We start from the raw sequence: 20,641 nt of genomic DNA on the forward strand, positions 1-20,641 counted from the left end.
CCTGCCGTGAGTAGAGTAGAGGTAGACTCATATTTCAGAGCTTTTGAGCGCATTGCAATTTCTAAAATGGCCCAAAGAGGTGTGACCACTGTTACTTCAGTGCAAATTAAGTGGCAAGGCACAGGAAGTTGTTTTTACACTTTCTTTAGAAGATGGACTGCAGTATGAAAAAATCAAAAGCACTGTTCAACGTGCCTATGAGCTTGTGCCTGAGGCCTATAGACTTCAAGAAGATTTCAAGACTTCTCTGCCAGAGAAAACAGTCACCTATTTAAATGAGCAGAAGGTGTCGTCCGTGTCAAAAGCCGTCATTTTGGCTGATGAGTTTGTTCTCACCCATAAACAGGTGTTTGCGTCCTATCCAGTAGACAAGCCATTCGTGCTTCGGCCCAGGCAATCAGAGTCTGGCCCCCCTGAGTCTGATAGACCAAAATGGGTATCAGCACACCCAAAAGAGGGCCGTGAGTGTTTTTATTGTCACAGGAAAGGCCATGTAATTGCTGAGTGTTTAACCTTAAAGCATAAACAGCAATTCTCACCTAGCTCTTCACCTGGCTCCTCCCATCCTAAGGGTGTAGGTTTGATTAAGAGTATTCCAGAATCCTGCATTCCACTTACTGAACAGAGTGTGCCAGATGCTTGTTTCAAGCCCTTCATTTTTAAGGGTTTAGTCTCTCTAACTGGGGATCCCAAGGATCAGAGGCCAGTTATGATTTTGCAAGATACTGGCGGGACACAGTCGTTCATCCTTGCTGATGTGCTGCAACTATCTGAGAAATCCTCATGTCAGTCCAATGCAATAGTTCAGGGCATTGAAATGGGTTTTGTGCCTGCACCACTACACAATATCCATGCATGCTCTGAACTAATAAGTGGGTTCTTCAAAGTAGTCGTCCACCATGCCCTCCCCGTGAAGGGTGTGGACTTTATTCTGTGTAATGACATCGCAGGAGGTAATTCCAGAGGTGTTAGACAGGCCAGACTGTAACTCAGTGTCTGATGAGGCAGCACAGAGCTACCCTGATGTTTTTCCTGCTTGTGTGGTTACGAGAGCTCAGTCCAAAAAGTTTGGTGTTAACCTGTCTGATTCTTTTCTTGTTGCAGAACCAGTAGAGGAGGCCATTGTTTTCAGCCCCCAGACACCAGTAAATGTTAGGTCAGAAGGGGCAGTATTGCCTGATTCAAGTCCTGAGGCTTCACATCTGCCCATTAACCGTGAACAATTCATAGTGGACCAACAGTGTGATGTAACCATTGCTAATTGTCTATCCTCTGTCCTAAACCAGGAGGAAGCCAAGAACCAGAATGTGGCCTTCTTCCTTGGTGGTGGTATGTTGACGCGTAGGTGGACCAACCCTGCAGCAGAAGGAGTGGACTGGGGCACTTGTGACCAGGTTGTGGTGCCTCTGAAAAAGGTGCTGTCCTTGGCCCATGATCATCCCTGGTCAGGTCATCTTGGGGTCACCAAAAACATATGATCGATTTCTCAGACACTTCTTCTGGCCTAGACTGAAGTCTGATGTTGCTCAATACTGTCGTGCATGCCACATTTGTCGAACTACGGGTAAGCCAAATCAGATTATCCCTCCAGCTCCCCTCCACCCTATACCTGTTATGGGCGAACCCTTCGGGACTGTGATAGTTGACTGTGTTGGCCCTTTGCTCAGATCCAAGTTGGGGAATCAGTTCCTACTAACGATCAGGTGTGCTGCCACCAGGTTCCCAGAAGCAATTCCTCTGCGTATGATTACTACTAAAGTAGTCATTAAAGCTTTAACTAAGTTCTTTTCTACTTTTGGTCTGCCTAGAGCAGTGCAAACCGATCAAGGTACGAATTTCAAATCCAAAGTGTTTGCACATGTGCTTAAGACATTGGGCATTGAACACAGGGTATCTAGTGCCTACCACCCTCAGTCCCAGGGAGCATTAGAGAGATACCATCAGACATTGAAATCAGTGCTGCGAAAACACTGCCTTGATTCCCAGACAGACTGGGATGAGAGTATTCCTCCGGTGTTGTTTGCGGCACGTGAAACTGTGCAGGAATCACTGGGTTTCAGTCCTGCTGGCCTGATTTTTGGCCACACTGTCAGGGGACCCCTAAAGATACTTAAGGAGAAGTTGATTAGCTCTGAAGCCAGCTCCCAGTCAGTGCTAGAGTAATGTCAGCCAGTTTAAAGAACCCTGCACCTTGCCTGCTCCCTAGCCAAAACTGCTTTAGCCTCTTCTCAGGTAAAGATGAAACGTCATTATGACAAGAAAGCAGTTACTCGTTCTTTTAAGTCGGGTGATAAGGTGTTGATCCTGCTACCTGTACCTGGATCTGCTCTCTCTGTTCGTTTCTCTGGTTCCTATGTTGTAGAAAAGAATATCAGTGAGACGGACTATGTAAGGGTGCACACCTGCTAATGCGCAAGTCGTTTGTTACGCTAACAGGCTGGTCTGCACCTCCAGACAATCATGTCCGGAGGATTCATTAAGCCATGCAGGATCCATGGTCTTTGCTGTGTCACTTCTCAACGTCGTTCTAGGGGTGATGAGCATGGACTGTAATGCAATGCTTCCATTAAGACCATTAAATTCACTAGGCATTGTGCAGATGTCTTATCGAAGCACTTGCTACAACTTTCCATAGACATTTTTACATTGTATCCATTTATACAGCTGGATATATACTGAAGCAATTCCGGTTAAGTACCTTGCTCAAGGGTACAATGGCAGTGTCCTTACCCGGGAATTGAACCTGCAACCTTTCGGTTACAAACCCAGTTCCTTACCCACTGTGCTACACTCCTTCCCCAAAGGGTGCAAGACAGGCTAACTCTGAAGTGTTGTTGAAGTTATCTTACTATCTGTCTCACCTGCCAGCTAATCATGTCGATGATGTTGAAAGGCTCATTCAGGATTTTCCATGTCTGTTCAACGATGTTCCTTCTCAAACATCAGTTCTAGAGTATGACATTAAGCTCTCCAATGCAACATCCATAAAGCAGCGGGCATATAGAATTAACCCCACTAAGAGGAGCATCGTGAACAGAGAATTGGTGTATCTATTACGTCACGGGTTTGCTAAGCCCAGCTGTAGTCCATGGAGTTCACCATGTTTACTAGATTTTAAGTCAGATGGGAGTCCAAGATTTTGCACTGATTTCCGCAGGGTGAATGCTATTACAGTGCCAGATGCTCACCCGCTACCGCTCATTGACGATTGTATAGATGAGATTGGCTCGTCTACCTATGTGAGTAAGTTAGATATGCTCAAGGGGTATTGGCAGGTTCCCAGGTTCCCAATGCTACAGTCATGATAACGGCAATGACTGTGCTGTGAAGTTTAGGTAGATAACAACAAGGCTGAATCCTTTTGACATAATTTACATAATTCAGATCGTTTAGTTTCACTCACTGTGGCCAAGCGGAATCGATAACGTTTCAGTAAATATATATAACTTTTAATTAGATTTTCTACTGGGAGTTTTGCCATTTATTGAGGGTGTGACAGAAAATTGCGGTGCTGCTGACTGTAATCGAATGTTTTTCACATTTACCGTTCAATTGAGCCATTCACAGTACATTTTTATGGGTTAGTGCTGTCAGATTGTGCTGGTTACTTTACATTAACCTTGTACTGTGATCAATAAATCATCAGTCCACCGTGAGGCAAATAATTTACAAATGGAGAGCATTTAACATGACAGCAGCTCTGATTAGAAGTGGACACCCTTCCAAAATATCCCCAAGAGCCACGAGGAAAATAATTAATCTGGTATAAGCCAACCCAAATATAACATCTAGAAATTTGCAGACCTACCTTGGGGCATCTCAGGTAACTGTGCTTACTTCAACAATAAGAAGAACATGGGATTCGTGGGAGGGTTGCGAAGAAGAAATCTCGGTTGTTAATAAAGAACCAAACTGCCCATCGTACATTTTCCAGAGACCACCTGGACAAACCTGAAGGTGTCTAGAAGTCCATTCTCTGTACAGATATTGACATTTTTAGTCAATCAAAACCACAAAATAGGGCAAAAACCTGACACTGCCTACCACCAAAAGAACCTTATCCCAACAGTCAAGCATGGCGGTGGGAATGTCAAGATCTGGGGCTGCTTTTCCTCCTCTGGACCTGGACGACTCCACATCATCAAGGGAACCATGAATTCTATGTGGCATATCAGGAGATTCTTGAACAGAACGTCACGCCATCAGTCAAGGAGCTGTAGCTGGGCCAAAAATGGGTCTTCCAACAAAACAACGATCCAAAGCATTCAAGCAATTCTACCAAAGAATGGTACAGGAGAACAAATATTTATGTTTTGGATTGGCCAAGTCGAAGGCCTGACCTAAATCCAATTGAGATGCTGTGGCAAGTCCTGAAGCAGGCAGTTCATGCCAGACACCGTAATGATGCTGCTGGGTGGTGAACCCAATAGCAGAGAAAGGCAGCAGGAGATTTAGATTGCATTGCAAAAACTCAAAGAAACTTTATTTAGTAAAAGGCCTGCACGAAACACAGGCATGAAGGCTCAAGACTGAATGAGGAGCAAAGCAACTAAGACAAAATAAATGTTACAACCAATAAGCTCCCAAATTGCAAACAGGTGAACACATAATCAGAGCTCATGATGATTATGTCGCCCCCCTGGCGACCAGCAGGAGGGGGTGCAACTTGAATCCTCACAGAAAACCCTTAAAACATGACCCAAATTCCTTTTTCGAGGCTTACCTCAATTTCCCATATGAGCAATGGCTGTTCCTCCGCACACAAAATGTGCAGACATTCTTATCCAGAGTGACTTACACAACTTTTTACATAGCAGTTACATTGCATCCATTTATACAGCAGAATATATACTGAAGAAATGCAGGTTAAGTACCTTGCTCAAGGTTACAATGACAGTGTCCAATGTGGGAATCGAACCTGCAACCTTTAGGTCACAAAACCAGCTCCTTGCCCATTATACTACACTGCCCTCCCCCTTAAATTTCCCACTGCCTCTCCCCATTCTTGTTCTTCCCTTTCTTGGTTTTGCTCTACAGTGCCACCTGTGAATAGATCACGTCGGCCCCTCGGCCTGCAGCCCCATCACAGGCATCCTGGCCCTGTGTCTCCACGGGCCGGGGGGAGTGCTTGATCGAGGCATAGTACATGGCTTCCAGCTCTGCCCTGTTTTGGCCCTCTGCTCGGGGCGGTGTCTGTGGGTCTGTCCCTCCCAGCTGTGGGTCCCTGTGCTGGGCGGTTGCCACGGTGCGGTTGGCGTAGACGGGTTCTTCCGCTGCTGGGGGGGGACTCTGCAAAGCAAGCGTGTTTGCATTTATAACCGTATGCATTTCTCAACTGCTCCTATCTGCGACCTTCTGGCTATGTGTGTGTGTGCGCGTGTGGGTGTGTATGCGTACGTGTGTGTGCGTGCGTGAGTGCGTGCGTGCGTGCAAGTGTGTGTGTGTGTTTGAGACAGAGAGTGTGTGACATAGGGCTCAGACTCACGACATCCATCAGTGTGAGCCCTCCGCTGTCCTTCCTTCTATATTCAGAACACTGGCTGTCTCTTTTATTCCTAAAAATAACACACAACCTCACTGTCAACATACTGCACACACCCCGCTTTAAGTGTAATCACCATGGAGATCAGTAATACATTTTAAGCATTTTAGGCCTCATTTTAATACTTTATTTAATAACTTCATTTTATGGGTGACCAACACATCATTCACAACCACGCCCCTCCACCCCTACAAATCACAAGTCAGTTTGGCCAGTGTAATCGGTGACAATGAAAAACCGGCACACACACTGGCCTTACAGGAATGGAGTTGCCTACCCCAGCTTTTGAATGGCCTTCGTGATGAGGCATATAATCGCCATGGCACCAGCTCCAGCAGCTGCACCAATCAGCAGTGAGGTAATGCTGAAACGAACAAGAACTTTCGTAGATACCAAGAAACATTCGACAAGGGGAGACAGCTGAAAATAAGTTAATGACATAGGAGTGCTGCACTTGGTTGTGATATTAAACTTCCACAGGTAAGTACGTGTCAGGTGCTCTTCAGGATGTGCAGCAGTGGCTTTAACAACTGCTTAAAAAAAAGTATGAACTCTGTATTCCAGCGGTGGGGTTTAACAGTCCAACACTAATAACCACAATTAACAAAAAACTACAATTTACAAAAATAAAGAAGAAAAAGGGGACATATCTACCGTCTCACTGAGACCAGGGAAGCTTGTAGCTCCAAGGGTCGCTATCATTTAAGTCTCCTACTAAAGGAGGGGCTTTAGTCTATCATTTCCACCCCCCCCCCCCACCTCCCACCTCCCCCCTCCATTTTTAGGGATGTTTTAGCACGTTCACTGTAGGTATCTGTATGCAGGAACACCATCAAAAGTCGTAGAATGAAACGTAATCCCCGTAGAATACATCCTAATAGCGATTTTGCCCCACTGTGACCATTCAGTAAATACAGCATAGATATTGCGACCGTGTAGCAACTCCTCCTGTGTCAGAACAGCAGTCACAATACTTTAGCAAATCTGGAACTGAATGTGTTCGGGTTGTCATGGCCCACAATTTTTTCAGTGCCGTACAATGGGGTAGTTGGGAATTGTAGTTTTTTCTGTGGTTCTTGCTGTATTAGTGACTCCTTTATATGCATGTCATTTAAAGGCATAATGCTGTTTTAATGAATTTTGACATGTTATTCCTGTGATAACTTGGTGACAGTGATTGCTATTATGAAGGCTATTTTTTATTTTTTGTGAAGTCACGTTGGTTGTTTTTTTTTTTTTTAACTATGTAAGCCTGGTCATGTGACCTGGTCGGTGGCCAATGAGTCCTTTTAAAAGGACGGAAGTCCACACTGAATTTGTACCCTTAAACCCACCTTTACGTTAATGCGTCAATGTGCTTCTCTGTACATTAGTACATGACAGATAACATGTTAAAAAAGAGAAGTGTGCTTCCATTTACCCGAGTGTTGCTGTGGAGACGGGACGTGGAGCTGGAGGCTGGAGGAGCCGAGAGTGTTGGTGCTGACGCAGAGGAGAGTGGGCGTGTCTCTCTGTGATTGGCGCATGGTGAGGGAGCTCCTCAGGCCTGTGTTCCCCAGCTGCTCCTCCCTGATGACTCTGTCAGTAGAGTTTGTGACCCGCAGTCCAGACACACGCCACTCCATGCTGGGAGAGGGATTCCCACGGCTTTCACAGGAGCAGCTGATCTCTGCTGCAGTTCTGCTGCAGTTGCCAGAGCCAGAGATCTGAGGCATGTCTGAACACAGGACCCACAGTTACAAACAGCACAGTTGCACACATATAATGATAGTATGATCAATGCAATTATCTAATAAATGCAAGCGTTGAACATACATATCACATTCAGCTGCACCGTTGTTGAGTTCTCCTTGCCATGTTCATTCTGTGCTTCACAGTAGTACTGTTCACTGCCACTGGACTCAGTCACATTGAAGGTGAGATTGTGTCCAGTTCCTACAGTGTTCTTCTCTGTCCCATTCACTTTATACCAGGTGTAGTTCTGCACTGCTGGGTTGGCATTACTGCTGCAGGTCAGAGTCACAGAGCTCCCCGCAAACACTGATCCAGGACTGACTGACACTGTGTTCTTAGGAGGATCTAGGAGATGTGAAAATATGGTACATGTTCAATTAATTTTTATTTTAGTTTGTGTATACATTTAAAAAAAAACATTTGTACTGATTTTGCTCTATATATGTTTTACCTTAAATGGACAAAGATAACATGTCACTGACACTTGGCCCAAAACATAAAACTGAACACAGAAATACAATGAGGGAAAGGATTTATAGTCTGACAATAAAAATCACGGCTGACTGGATGGAAAATCTCAAATAGATGTAAAATTAATTCTCTTGTGGACTTTTTCATGCGACAATTGGTAAACCCAGCAATCTTACACAGAACTCTGAGAGTCAGACTGGCCTCAGATGTCTTCTGAGTGTCTCCTTGTTGCAGTTTGTAAAGTGCGCTGCAGGTGATCTCCTGCCCATGGTGGAGGTGGGAAGCAGTGAAGGTCAGAACAGAAGACACAGATTTGGTTCGATCCTCATTCTCTTGCAGTTGATCCACACTGTCATTTAGCCTGGGGGTCCATGTCAGATTTGGGGGGAGTTTGGGACAGGGGGCTGCAGCAGAGCAGCCCAATCTCACAGAGGTCCCCTCCATCACCTCCACCCTCTCTGGGGTTAACTTGGTTTTGGGTGGAGAGTCTAGGAGACATGGAGACATGAGGACGGGTTACTGTCTGTCTCAGGATTGGAGAGTCACACAGAACTCAACACAAACTAATCACCACATTAACAGTCTGACTAACATACAGTATTTACAATGTGTAATCTACTAACAAGTCATGTCTCTTGCATTCTTTTTTTTCTACATCCAATGTGTAATTCTGATATAAGACAGCATTTCTATCTCCTCTACCTAATTTTAAATACGTATGGTCCCAGCATAAACACAATGGCACACAGTAAAAAAAAAAGGCATAACAGCAAATTCAGTACCTTGTACATTAATTTTGACACTTGTAGGAAAATTATACATGAGAGGAGTCTGGGATTCCAATCTGAAGAAATAAGTATCATTGTAAGTCAAAGGGAAGCGGTTCAGGATTGTGGTGCAGTTCTTATTCTTCAGATTTCCAATTAATGTTCCTCTAATTTCATTCTCAGTTCTGCTGGAATTAAAAACAAATTTTCCGTTGGGATCACTTTTTCTCCAGAGTCCTTTAGCCTCAGCTGTCAGATCATTGTCATATTGAGGGTGTATATCAAATCTGCAGGGGATCAGCACACAGGATCCACTCAGAGCTTCTATTCTCTGAGGCATCCAGACTTCAAACTTTCTCCCCAGAGCACCTGCAACACACACAACACAGCTCTGTAAATACAGCAGCTATATGGGGATTGGATCAGCTTCAGCTTTATACACAAACAACAGGAGCTTTACAGACCTCACAACATTTAATACAGAATATTTGTGTGTGGATGGACTGTTCTTGCTGACACAGTCTGATCACGTCCTGCATAGACATTCGCTTTTGACCACAATTTCTGATCCTATTTACAGATGTCTTTCTCATTGATTTAAAGGCATTTTAGTTCCTGTTCCTATGGAACCACTAGCCAGGTGAGCAGTCTTTGTGACTAATGCTCCTGCCATCCGTGCTGCAATAATGGACCCTCTTTCAAAGCCACTTTGATCGTTTCCTCTTTCTATCTTGATCTAAAATCGAGGTCTACTTGGCCTGCCCATCAATTTTATGCATGGTACAGAGCATGATAGGATGTTAATTGTGTCAGGTTTCTGTTCCTGTTTTCGGTTTATTCCTTTCTGGGCAGCCAGATGGCGGTAGTTCTGTTCCTTTTCCCTGTGTAATTGTATTATTGGTTCCAACTATTCTATTATTGTTTTTCATTTCATTCATTTTTATTGTTGTGTTTAGTTATCCCTTCCCTCTGTGGTCTGATTGTGCATTGTGCCCTCCTGTGTCTTGTTAGTGTCTGGTTTAAGTTCTTGCCTTCCCTGACTCAGGTGCTGGATCCTTGTGTGTTTCTGACTGTGTTCTGCCCTGTTTGTTTCCGCCTGAGAGAGCTCCCTGTTGTGTTTCCACCCACGTTCTGTTTTCTACGCATTTTTTAATTTTTTGGATGTTCTTTGTTTTGCGTTCTAAAGTTTTATTTTTGGGTTTTTTGAGACTTGCCCTGCGTGGCTTTGTTTTTGTATTCCTTGGTGTTTGTTCTTATTAAGAGTAAAGTCTTGTTTTGGATTTACCCCTTTTTGAGTTTTTGGTATTGCACAACATGTGATTGTGTAAATCATTTAATGTTTAATGTCTTTTTATGATATTTCCCTTTATTTATTATATATATATGGGCAACAGAATATTAAGAAGTCTGATATATATGCATCATTTCTTTATATATATACATCAAAACTGATATATATATATATATATACATTGTTCTTGATATTTATACATTGAAAAAAATATATATATATACATCATTTCTGATATATATACATTGAAACCGATATATAACAAGTGAGACAGTGAAATGTCGCTAGCTCTCCAATTTTAATACAGGCACATATTTGGTCCGCTTCTTGTGAGTCTTCCTGGAGTTTGCCCGGGTTTGTTAATGTGAGCCGTGCTGTTTCTGAACGAACTTCGCTTTTAAATTCAGCTACAGTATACTTTGTGGTGAATGTGCTTTGCCCTTATTTTTTAATGGTACGAAATGGCTGACAGAACTAGAGAACTCGTCCAAACACTTTTAGACAGTGACACATTTATTGAAACACTTGCAAACGCATGTGGTAGACCTGACACTACAAATGCATTGCACCCCCTCGGTTTCAATGTATATATATCAGAAATGATGTATATATATTGTTTTCAATGTATATATATCAGTGTTTGATGTATTATCAAATGTATATTCAATATATGATATAATATATATATATATATCAGTATGTATAAATATCAAAAACAATATAATTATAATATCAACATGTATATCGTATGTATATATATCAAGAAATATGTATATATATACAGTTCAATGTATATATATCAAAAGATGTATTATATATATATCAGACTTCATTAAATATTTCCTGTTGGCCCTCATATATATATATATAATATATATATATATATATATTTTTATTTTATTATATATATAAATATATTAATACAACACTGATTTTACTGACTGAAATCAGTAAATATTGCAATAATAATTAATATAAAGCACATTCATTATCTACAAAATGTATATGTAAAAACACAAAATCCCAAAATCATGTTTTTACACTGTAATTATATACAGTAATCCTTTTGGATCGCTGTACATTTCTACAGTGTAGAGTTAGACCCCACCCCTTTAATGACCCACCTTGCAGCAGGCAGCCAATGAGGATGAACCTCTCTGCTTCAATCATGACTCTGAGGAGCAGAGGAACTGAAATTAGAAAACAGCACTTACACCCTGGGGAACATTACACAAGTTTATCTCAGGTGTTTTTATTAATCATTTCTATGGTTTGTAGGCTACTCTACAGACTGCCATAAACCACACATCTTGCCATAAACATAATTCTTTAATACACCTTAATGCTCAACACAGAGCATAATTGATTGACAAAAGACTGCAGAAGAGTTTAGAATGCATATTTAAATAAAACAATTATAGTTGTTCAGGAATTCGTTCACATCTGATGTTGTCTGTAGTCCAGCTCCGCTGGGCCCAATATATATCCTAGAAATCAATGAAACCACATGAAATAGGCTGTTATGTGTTGTGACTGAATGTCCTGACAGAGCCAAAGAAAGGAACTCAGGAGCTCAAGAACTGAAGACAACACGGCCACAGTCATTTAGCCCTTACACACTGGACATGTCAACACTCCACTGAGTCTCTACGACTTTCTCAGAACACACAAGAAGTTCACTGTATGAAAAGCTGACTAAAATCTGCCGGGCAGCTCTTCTAGTAGTTTGTCCCTGTATCCTACTGCAAATGTTAAAGTACATCCAATAAAAAAGGACTCTTTTTGTTTTTTTGACCTAACCGAAAAGAGGAAAGTTATTCAAGCACAACCACACTCTCCCCAAAGCACAGCTGCAGAGGGATTTTATATTGTCTCGATTCACTTCATTAAATTAGACGCTGAAATGTGGACGAACATGTAGGCCTGTTTCAGAGCAGAAAATTTTTGCCAGCATACATTTTAAAAAATTGTTTAAATTTTTTTGTTTGTGCATAATTTGAATTTAGAGTAAGTCCAGTTAAGCTTTTTTTGGTGATTGCTTGTGTCTCTTGATTCAGGCAAAGCTTGTTGTTGATGATGGTGCCTAGATATTTATAGGCTTATGAGAACTGGATGAAAAGTATCAAACAAAAGCAGACTTGCAGTATATTTCCGTTTTTCCCCGCCAAACCAGAAGTCTGAATTGTACTGAATTTTACTTGTAAATACAAAAAAATGTATTTCTTTTTTCTAAATCAGAATTCTTTTGTTTAATACTTTCGTCACAAATCTGATTTCATAGCAGAGCAGTGTTAGGTACGACATCTTCGCAATGGGCAAAATATCTCCATGCTACGTAGCGACTCCGTCCCACAGACAGAGCCTATTAAAGAAATTGCTTGTGTTATGTTGTTGACTCAAATGTGACCAATTATAAATTACTTTCAATTCCAGTGCGCATGGCAAAATGACTTCGGATTAAAATGGAAAAATGTCAAAAGGCTTATTAATATTGTGGTGTCCTTTCAGTGCATATAATGTGTATTCTGATGCACACATTAAATTGTCTGTATGAGGTGCAGTTTATCACAGTATACCGTAATATTTGAGGAATATGACGTTTAGACTCAATCTGTAATTTCTTTATTTTTAGGAAAATTATAAAATCACTGACAACCACAAAACATCTTGAGAAAAATAAACTTAATGTGTTTCCATTATAGACATAATAAATCAACTTCACTGCAGTTATTTTTAATGAAATGCCAATGATATTTGCAGCCTGAATATAATCTGTAGTTTGACTGAGCCAAGTGCTACACAGGTGGAAATATACTTACTGTAGAACAGAAGAATATCCGGTGTCTCTCCCCTGCATACTGACTCTCAGCATGCAAAGCACAAGTATAAATGCACACAAAAGAGGAACTGCTCACATGTGGCATTTCCTGAATCGTGCTCAGAACGAGAGGATGTCAATATTTTTATTTAACTTTAACAGAAAATGTGTGACGTGCAACATGGAGATGCAAAAAATGTAGAAGGTGTCAGACAATTGCTGCTCTGATGATCAAGCTACTTTGACTTCATAAAACAGTAACAGAGTGTGCCTTTGCAGTTTAGTTAGAATAAGTAAAATAGCATCAGTGCGCAAAACACAAACAATCAGCAGAGAAATACCAAAAGGAGAATGGACAAAAGAGGAGCTAATGCACAAAGGTCAATATAACACTCTTAACCAATCAGACATCTACATTATTTAAGTGACACACGTAAAGTAAAAACCCTCCAATGCACATGCAAAGTGTCTTTTGATGCACAAGTTATTCTGCACTTTTAGTGCCTTTGATTAAAAGACATTGGAAACATGTATTATTCAATATATCCTCATGAATGCACATGTTCTCATTTACTCATTCTGATTAAAATTCTGATTGTATTGTTTTACTGTGCTGTGATAGTTAATCTCACCACAATGCACATTATGTAGAGCGTGCATGCTCTCCAGGACAAGGGTTTGCAGACCCCCTGGACTAAGCCAATGTCCTGACCAATGTCTTGTTTCTCTTGTTCAGCAGTAGTTTCCACTTCACTGCTCTCCCAAGGATCCCATTTTTGCCCAGCCTCTTTCTTGTTGTGGAGTCATGACACTGACCTTAGCTGAGACTAGAGAGGCCTGCAGTATGGATGTTCTTCTGGGATATTTTGTGACATCCTGGATGAGTTGTATCAGGACCCCTATAATATACCTAGAGAGAATCTATATATTCGCTATAGGTATATTTCAGAGGGGACTAATGTACATTTTAATCTTTCCGCTGGCTTATTTTTCATAAACAGTGATAATTGAAGTACAATGACAACTCTTTTTCAAAAACCAAAAAAAAAAAAGGTTTGGTTTATAGGATTCTACATTTCCTGTCCAAAAAGGTAAAGATACGTGATTAGAATGCACCCATTGACATCAACATTGCTAGAAACCTCAAAATTGAAGTTTACAATGACCATGCAATAGCCTATATGAGTCTGTTTTTTTATTTCTCTCTCTAGTTTAGATTCCATTTAAAAGAATTCCAATTCATTTGGTTTACATGAAATTTACTGTCAACCTGTCCCACAATAATATTCATGGGGATGCAGAATTAATTTCTTGTGCTCAAAAACTGCCAGAGTTCAGCGATGCATTCCAGTGAACAGTCATTAAAGCAAAACTAAAACAGGGAAAATGTAGGAAAAGAACAATGAATAAAAATATTCATTAAAGATGATTAAAAATTAGAATGGATGAAAGTATTTCTTTCAGGATAAATACCAAAAAAATAATAAAAATCGCCATTCGACATACAAAATAGATCAAAGTGACGCTCTGAATTCAGCTGCTGTTTTCATCAGACTAAAGCGTTTCAGAAAAAACAACACGCTTATCGTCCAAATGAGCCACCGCATCTGGGCTGTTTGCATTTCCAGGGCTCTGGTAGCCAATGACCTCTTCTGGTGAAGTCCCAGTGTCTTTCTGATGCTTGTTATTTACCTACATACACACACACATGCACACACACACACAAACACATGCACGCACACGCATACACACACACACACACACACACACGCACACACACACACAAACACATGCACGCACACACACACACAAGCACACACACACACACACACACACACACACACACACACACACACACACACACACACACAAACACAGCACACACACAAACACATGCAAACACATGCACGCACACACATACACACACGCACGCACACACAAACACATGCACGCACAAACATACACGGACACACACACACACACATACACACGCACACACACGCACATATACACACACGTTTGGTCATTTAAAGCTCCATCTCTTGATCAGAACTACACTTTGGCACGTGAAATCATTCTGTCAGTAGACGACGCAGGCAGAGCTTATGTTCATATCATGAAGAAAATTTGAAAAGTCAAGTTTTCTTTCAATTATAAAAATAAACATCATAAAACAGCAATAATATTCATTTAAAAAAAAAAAAAAAAATTGTCCAATTCAATAAAAAAAAATTATGAATCCTTAATATAGCAAATTTACTTTTTTTCAATTTCGGGTTTGCCAGACTTTCATTTTGTGGAAAAAATAGGACCAGTCAAAGTTAAGGAAAAGTGTGAACTGGATCCAATCCAAAGTGATTCCACAGAGCATTTCAGCCCTTCAGCTGAGTCTGGGAGGTTCTCACCTCTGTTTGAACTGAGTGATTAAAGACAAATACAGATCTCATCCTGTCTTTACTACACATATCTGTGATACGGAGGAGTTCTGTATATATTGCAGAAATATGATTAATCAGCGTAGTGGCGCCCCCTGCTGTATATGTCCCACTTGCTCACCTGCAGCACATCATAGTCAGGGCTGATGTTGGGGAGCTGCAGACTGGCATATGTGTCCCCGTCCCTCCCTCCCTTTAAAGGAAAAGACACACAGATGGTATGAATGTAAAACTGAGGTGAAATCAGGCTGAGCTGCAGACAGAGTGTTTCAGAAGAGGAAGAGGAGGAAAGGATGATGAGACTTACTGTCAGTCTTCTAGACAAACTGGAGACATGGAAATCAGAGTAGAGAGAGAATGTGTTATTGCCTCTGCTCATACAGTACGTCTCTGCAGACCTCAGTCATTTACTGTATGGGACAGTTTTAATTTTAGTCATTTTCATTGAAAGAATAATTGCCGTTTTGTAACTATAATGCTCTCTATAATACTCTATACTACTATATAATGCTCTCAATGACAGGCTACAAGATCATTTGCATTCTCATCCACTTTGATTCTTCAGGTTGTGATTGCAAATGAGTTTTCAAACTATTATGATAAAGGTATATTTTGTCAGCATTTAGTAAATAAAAGGTCAAACTGAAAAGATGTACTCACATTTTAATTTTGAAGATACTGAATCCAATTGTTAGTACATTCAGACAAATCAGTCCTGCTATGATATGATATGACATATAACAGTGCAGTGTATTGTAACCCTGAAAAAAAAAAAAAAAAAATGTAGAACTTCATTTATGCCTAAAAATATATTGAAAGACATGAACAGCCTTCTCTTGTTTAAAGAAACCCAACAGTGAGAGAGTTTATGAAAAGCGTAAATATATTCCCCACATTTTAAACTAACAGGCAGAGTCCTCTGCCCCTCCAATTCCATTTAATCAAATTAAGGTCTTAGAGATTCTGGATGCACATCTTCATACTTCACTGGATAGAAAAAAAGTAGAAAAATGTCTCACACAGAATTGGAAACCTGCTGCCTGGCAAACCATAGACAAGACTAGGAAACCTAGTATATGGCTGGACCTAACACACGTGATCCAGCCGATCAATGGTGTGACATCATAACTCAGCCGACCAATGGTGTGACTTCATCTCTCATTCACTCAGTCACTCAGTCAGTCACAGACATTCGCGTTTGTAGGGCTGGCCCCGCTGTTGCGGTCCAGCCAAAAATAAACACATCTCCACAGGTGGAGGTGGAGTAAAAAGTAAATAGTTGGCAAGTCTTTAATAAGCTGTCGTAAATAGTAATAACAAGTGTTTATAACAATGTTATGTAGGTTTTGTGGAGTGAAAGTACACTATTACAAACAGCCATACATGTAAATACCTGAGTGTTGCTGTGGAGACGGGACGTGGAGCTGGAGGCTGGAGTTGCCGAGAGTGTTGGTGCTGACGCAGAGGAGAGTGGGCGTGTCTCCCTCTGATTGGCGCATGGTGAGGGAGCTCCTCAGGCCTGTGTTCCCCAGCTGCTCCTCCCTGATGACTCTCTCAGTAGAGTTAGTGACCCGCACTCCAGACACACGCCATTCTATGTTGGGAGAGGGATTCCCACGGCTCTCACAGGAGCAGCTGATCTCTGCTGCAGTTCTGCAGCAGCTCCCAAAGCCAGAGATCTGAGGCATGTCTGAACACAGGATCCACAGTTACTAATATTACTGTTGTTCACATATAACAATAATACGATGAATGCAATTATACAATAAATGCACTGAATAGAAAAAATCAACTGGATGGAAAATTAATTCTCTTGTGGACTTATTCATAAGACAAATGGAAACCCAGCAATCTTACATAGAACTCTGAGAGTCAGACTGGCCTCAGATGTCTTCTGAGTGTCTCCTTGTTGCAGTGTGTAAAGTGCCCCGCAGGTGATCTTCTGCCCATGGTGGAGGTGGGAAGCAGTGAAGGTCAGAACAGAAGACACTGATTTGGTTCGATCCTCATTCTCTTGCAGTTGATCCACACTGTCACTCAGCCTGGGGGTCCATGTCAGATTTGGGGGGAGTTTAGGACAGGGTGCTGCAGCAGAACAGCTCAAACTCACAGAGGCTCCCTCCTTCACCTCCACCTTCTCTGTGGTTATGTTGGGTTTGGGTGGAGAGTCTAGGAGACATGGAGACATGAGGACGAGTTACTGTCTGTCTCAGGATTGGAGAGTCAACGCATTTCGAGCACACACTAATCACCACATCAACAGTGTCTAACTAATGAACAGCATTTACATGTGAAATTTAATGACAAGTCATTTTCATTCTTTATTTAATATTCAACGTGTATTTCTCATAGAGGACAGTATTTCTACCTCCGGTACCTAATTTTAAAAATCCCGGCATCAGCACAATGGCACACAGTGAAAAAGGCATAACAGCAAATGCAGTACCTTGTGCATTAATTTTGACACCTTTAGGAAAAACAAACTTTAATTCATTTGAGCCTTCCAATCTGAAGAAATAATCATCACTGTCAGAAAAAGGGAAGTGGTCCAGGATTGTGGTGCAGTTCTTCATCTCCAGTTGCCCAATTAATCTTCCTTTAGTTTCATTCTGTTCAGTTGCTGTCCCAGTCAGGCTAGAATCAAACACCGTGTCACCGCCATTATAACCTTTTCTCCACAGTCCTTTAGCCTCAGCTGTCAGACCATTGTCAAATCGAGGCTCTATATCAAATCCGCAGGGAATCAGCACACAGGATCCACTCAGAGCTTCTATACTCTGAGGCATCCAGACTGCCCACTCTCTGCCCAGGGCACCTACAACACACACAGCACATTTCAGTAAATACAGCAGTTATATGGGGATGTGGGTCAGCTTTATACACACACAACAGCAGCTTTACAGACCTCACGAGACTTTGCTGTGTGAATGTTTTATTCATATTTAACACTAAACGTTTTACTGACTGAAAGCTGCAATTATAATGAATATAAAGCACATCCATTCTCCACAAATTTATATACAAAAATCATGTTTTTATACCATAATAATCTACAGTCATCCCTTTGGATCGCTGTACATCTTTCCAGTATAGAGTTAGACCCCACCCCTTTAATGACCCACCTTGCAGCAGGCAGCCAATGAGGATGAACCTCTCTGCTTCAATCATGTCTCTGAGGAGCAGAGGAACTGAAGTTAGAAAACAGCACTTACACCCTGGGGAATATTACACAAGTTTATCTCAGGTGTTTTTATTAATCATTTGTATGTATTGTAGGCTGTCCTACAGACTGCCATAAACCATACATTTCGCCATAAACACAAATATTGAATACAATTGATGGACGAGGGACTGCAGATGAGTTCATAATGTATATTTCAATCAAAAAATTGCATTTATTCAGGAATTGGCTTCTTTCTTGTATTGGCTATAGTCCAGCGCCACTGGGCCAAATCTATCCTAGAAATCAATGAAATCACATGAAATAGGCTGTTATGTGTTGTGACTGAGTGTCCTGACAGAGCCAAAGAAAGGAACACATGAGCTCAAGAAATGAAGACAACACGGCCACAGTCATTCAGCCCGTACACATTGGACATGTCAACACTCCACTGAGTCTCTACGACTTTCTCAGAACACAAAGAAATTCCCTGTGTGAAAAGCTGACTAATATCTGCAAAGCAGCTCTTCTAGTAGTTTGTCCCTGTATCCTACTGAAAATGTTAGAATAAATCCGATAAAATGACACTCTTTTTGTTTTTTGACCTAACCGAAAACAGGAATGTTGTTCAAGCACAACCACACTCTCCCCAAAGCACAGCTGCATAGGGATTTTATAATATCGTCCTTGGACACTCCACAGAACACAGAGCACACACTAATCACCATATCAACAGCATCAGACTAGCATACACTATTTACAATATGAGATCAGAATTTGCAATGTGATATATATAATATATAATGTGACAAGTCATTTTTATTCTTACTCTTTTACATCCAAGGTGTATTTCTCATAGAGGACAGCATTTCTATCTCCGGTACCTAATTTTAAAAGCACAGGGTCTCGGCATCCTCGTTTAATTTTCATTAAATTAAACGAGGAAACGTGGAACGTGTGCCTGTTTCAGAGGGGAGACGTGTGTGCCAGCATACACATTAAATTTTGTTTATGCAAAACTTGAATTTTGGGGAAGTACTAATGCTGAAGTTAAGCTCCTTTTTTGGTGATTGCTTGTGCCTCTTGATTTAGACGAAGGCATTGCCATTGATACGGGTGCCAAGATATTTATGGCCTTATAAGAATTGGATGAAAAGTATCATCGTATCAGGCATGAAACAAAAGCAGACTTGCAGTATATTTCCTTTTTTTTCCCCCCAAAACCAGATTTTTTTTGTTTTATACCCTTGTTACAAATCTGATTTCATAGCAGAGCAGTGGTAGGTACGACTTCTTCGCAACTATCTCCATGCTACGTAGCGACAGAGGGCCTGTGCTGTCCGGGCAGTCAGAGAAAGGTATAAACTTTGTACAAAATGAAGCACATCATGCTAATATAATACAATGCAATACAATATACTTTATTTTCCCCGTGGGGGAATTTGTCTTGGACTCAAATGCTGCACACATATAGCTGCCTCCATGTTTTACGAAAATCACAGATAACAGTAATGTACAAAAAGAAAATAAAAATAAAAAAGATCTGAAAATGCTTCCATTTCTATCTGTATTGACAAGTTTATAATTTTTAAAGAAATTGTTTGTGTTATGTAATTGAATCAAATGTGACCAAGCATAAATTACTCGCAATTCCAGTTCATTTGGTAGAATGACTTTGGATTACAATGGCAAAAAGTCCAAAGGGTTATTAATATTGCAGTGTCCTTTCAGTGAATATGTGTATTCTGACCTACACTTTAAATTGCCTGTATGAGCTGCAGTTTATCAAAATATACCATAATATTTAAGGAACACAATGTTTACACTCAATCTGAAATTTCTCTACCTTTAGGCAAAATATAAAATCACTGACAACCGCAATGTACCTTGAGAAATATGAACTTAATGTATTTCCATTATGGAGAGCATAAATCAACTTCAGTACAGTTCTTTTTAATTAAATTAATTAAAAATTGCCAGTCTAAAGATAATATGTAGTTTGTGTGAGCCAAGCGCTACACAGGTGGAAATATACTTACTGTAGAACAGAAGAATATCCAGTCTGTCTCAACTGCACACTGACCCTCAGCCTGTAGAGCGCAAGTATAAATGCACACAAAAGAGGAACTTCTCATATGTGGCTTTTTGTGAAACATGCTTGGAACTTGAGGCTGTGAATATTTTTTTATCTAACTTTCACGAAAAATGTACGAAAGTTAATCAAGTATATACTGTATATGACTGAGTCCAGCCTCTTTAAAATATTAGAAAAAAAAACATATGCAAAAACCATAACCAAAAATAAATGAATAATAATAAAACAGATATAACAACATTTTACTATATTTGCTGATTATTATTACTGATGTATGTGTGTGGTAACTATTTTAACTAATACTGTACAATGTTGTTTTATCTTTTTA

General features: G+C 40.6%; 1 protein-coding gene across 1 annotated transcript in view; it reads right to left on the reverse strand.

Annotated features, from left to right (window-relative positions):
• The window catches only part of LOC135236964 (sialic acid-binding Ig-like lectin 10), a 47,746-nt gene extending 27,355 nt beyond the window's left edge, over window positions 1-20,391 (reverse strand). The window contains exons 1-4 of the mRNA XM_064303621.1: window positions 20,258-20,391; window positions 18,181-18,230; window positions 17,505-17,873; window positions 16,916-17,227 (exon numbers count right to left, since the gene is read on the reverse strand). Of these exons, the coding sequence (XP_064159691.1) occupies window positions 16,916-17,227; window positions 17,505-17,873; window positions 18,181-18,226 (727 nt within the window). The 5' untranslated portion in view covers window positions 18,227-18,230; window positions 20,258-20,391. The remainder of the gene's footprint in view (window positions 1-16,915; window positions 17,228-17,504; window positions 17,874-18,180; window positions 18,231-20,257) is intronic.
• Window positions 20,392-20,641: the final 250 nt, after the last annotated feature.

This window comes from Anguilla rostrata, chromosome 1 (assembly GCF_018555375.3).
Source record: "Anguilla rostrata isolate EN2019 chromosome 1, ASM1855537v3, whole genome shotgun sequence".
Taxonomy (NCBI): Eukaryota; Metazoa; Chordata; class Actinopteri; order Anguilliformes; family Anguillidae; genus Anguilla; species Anguilla rostrata.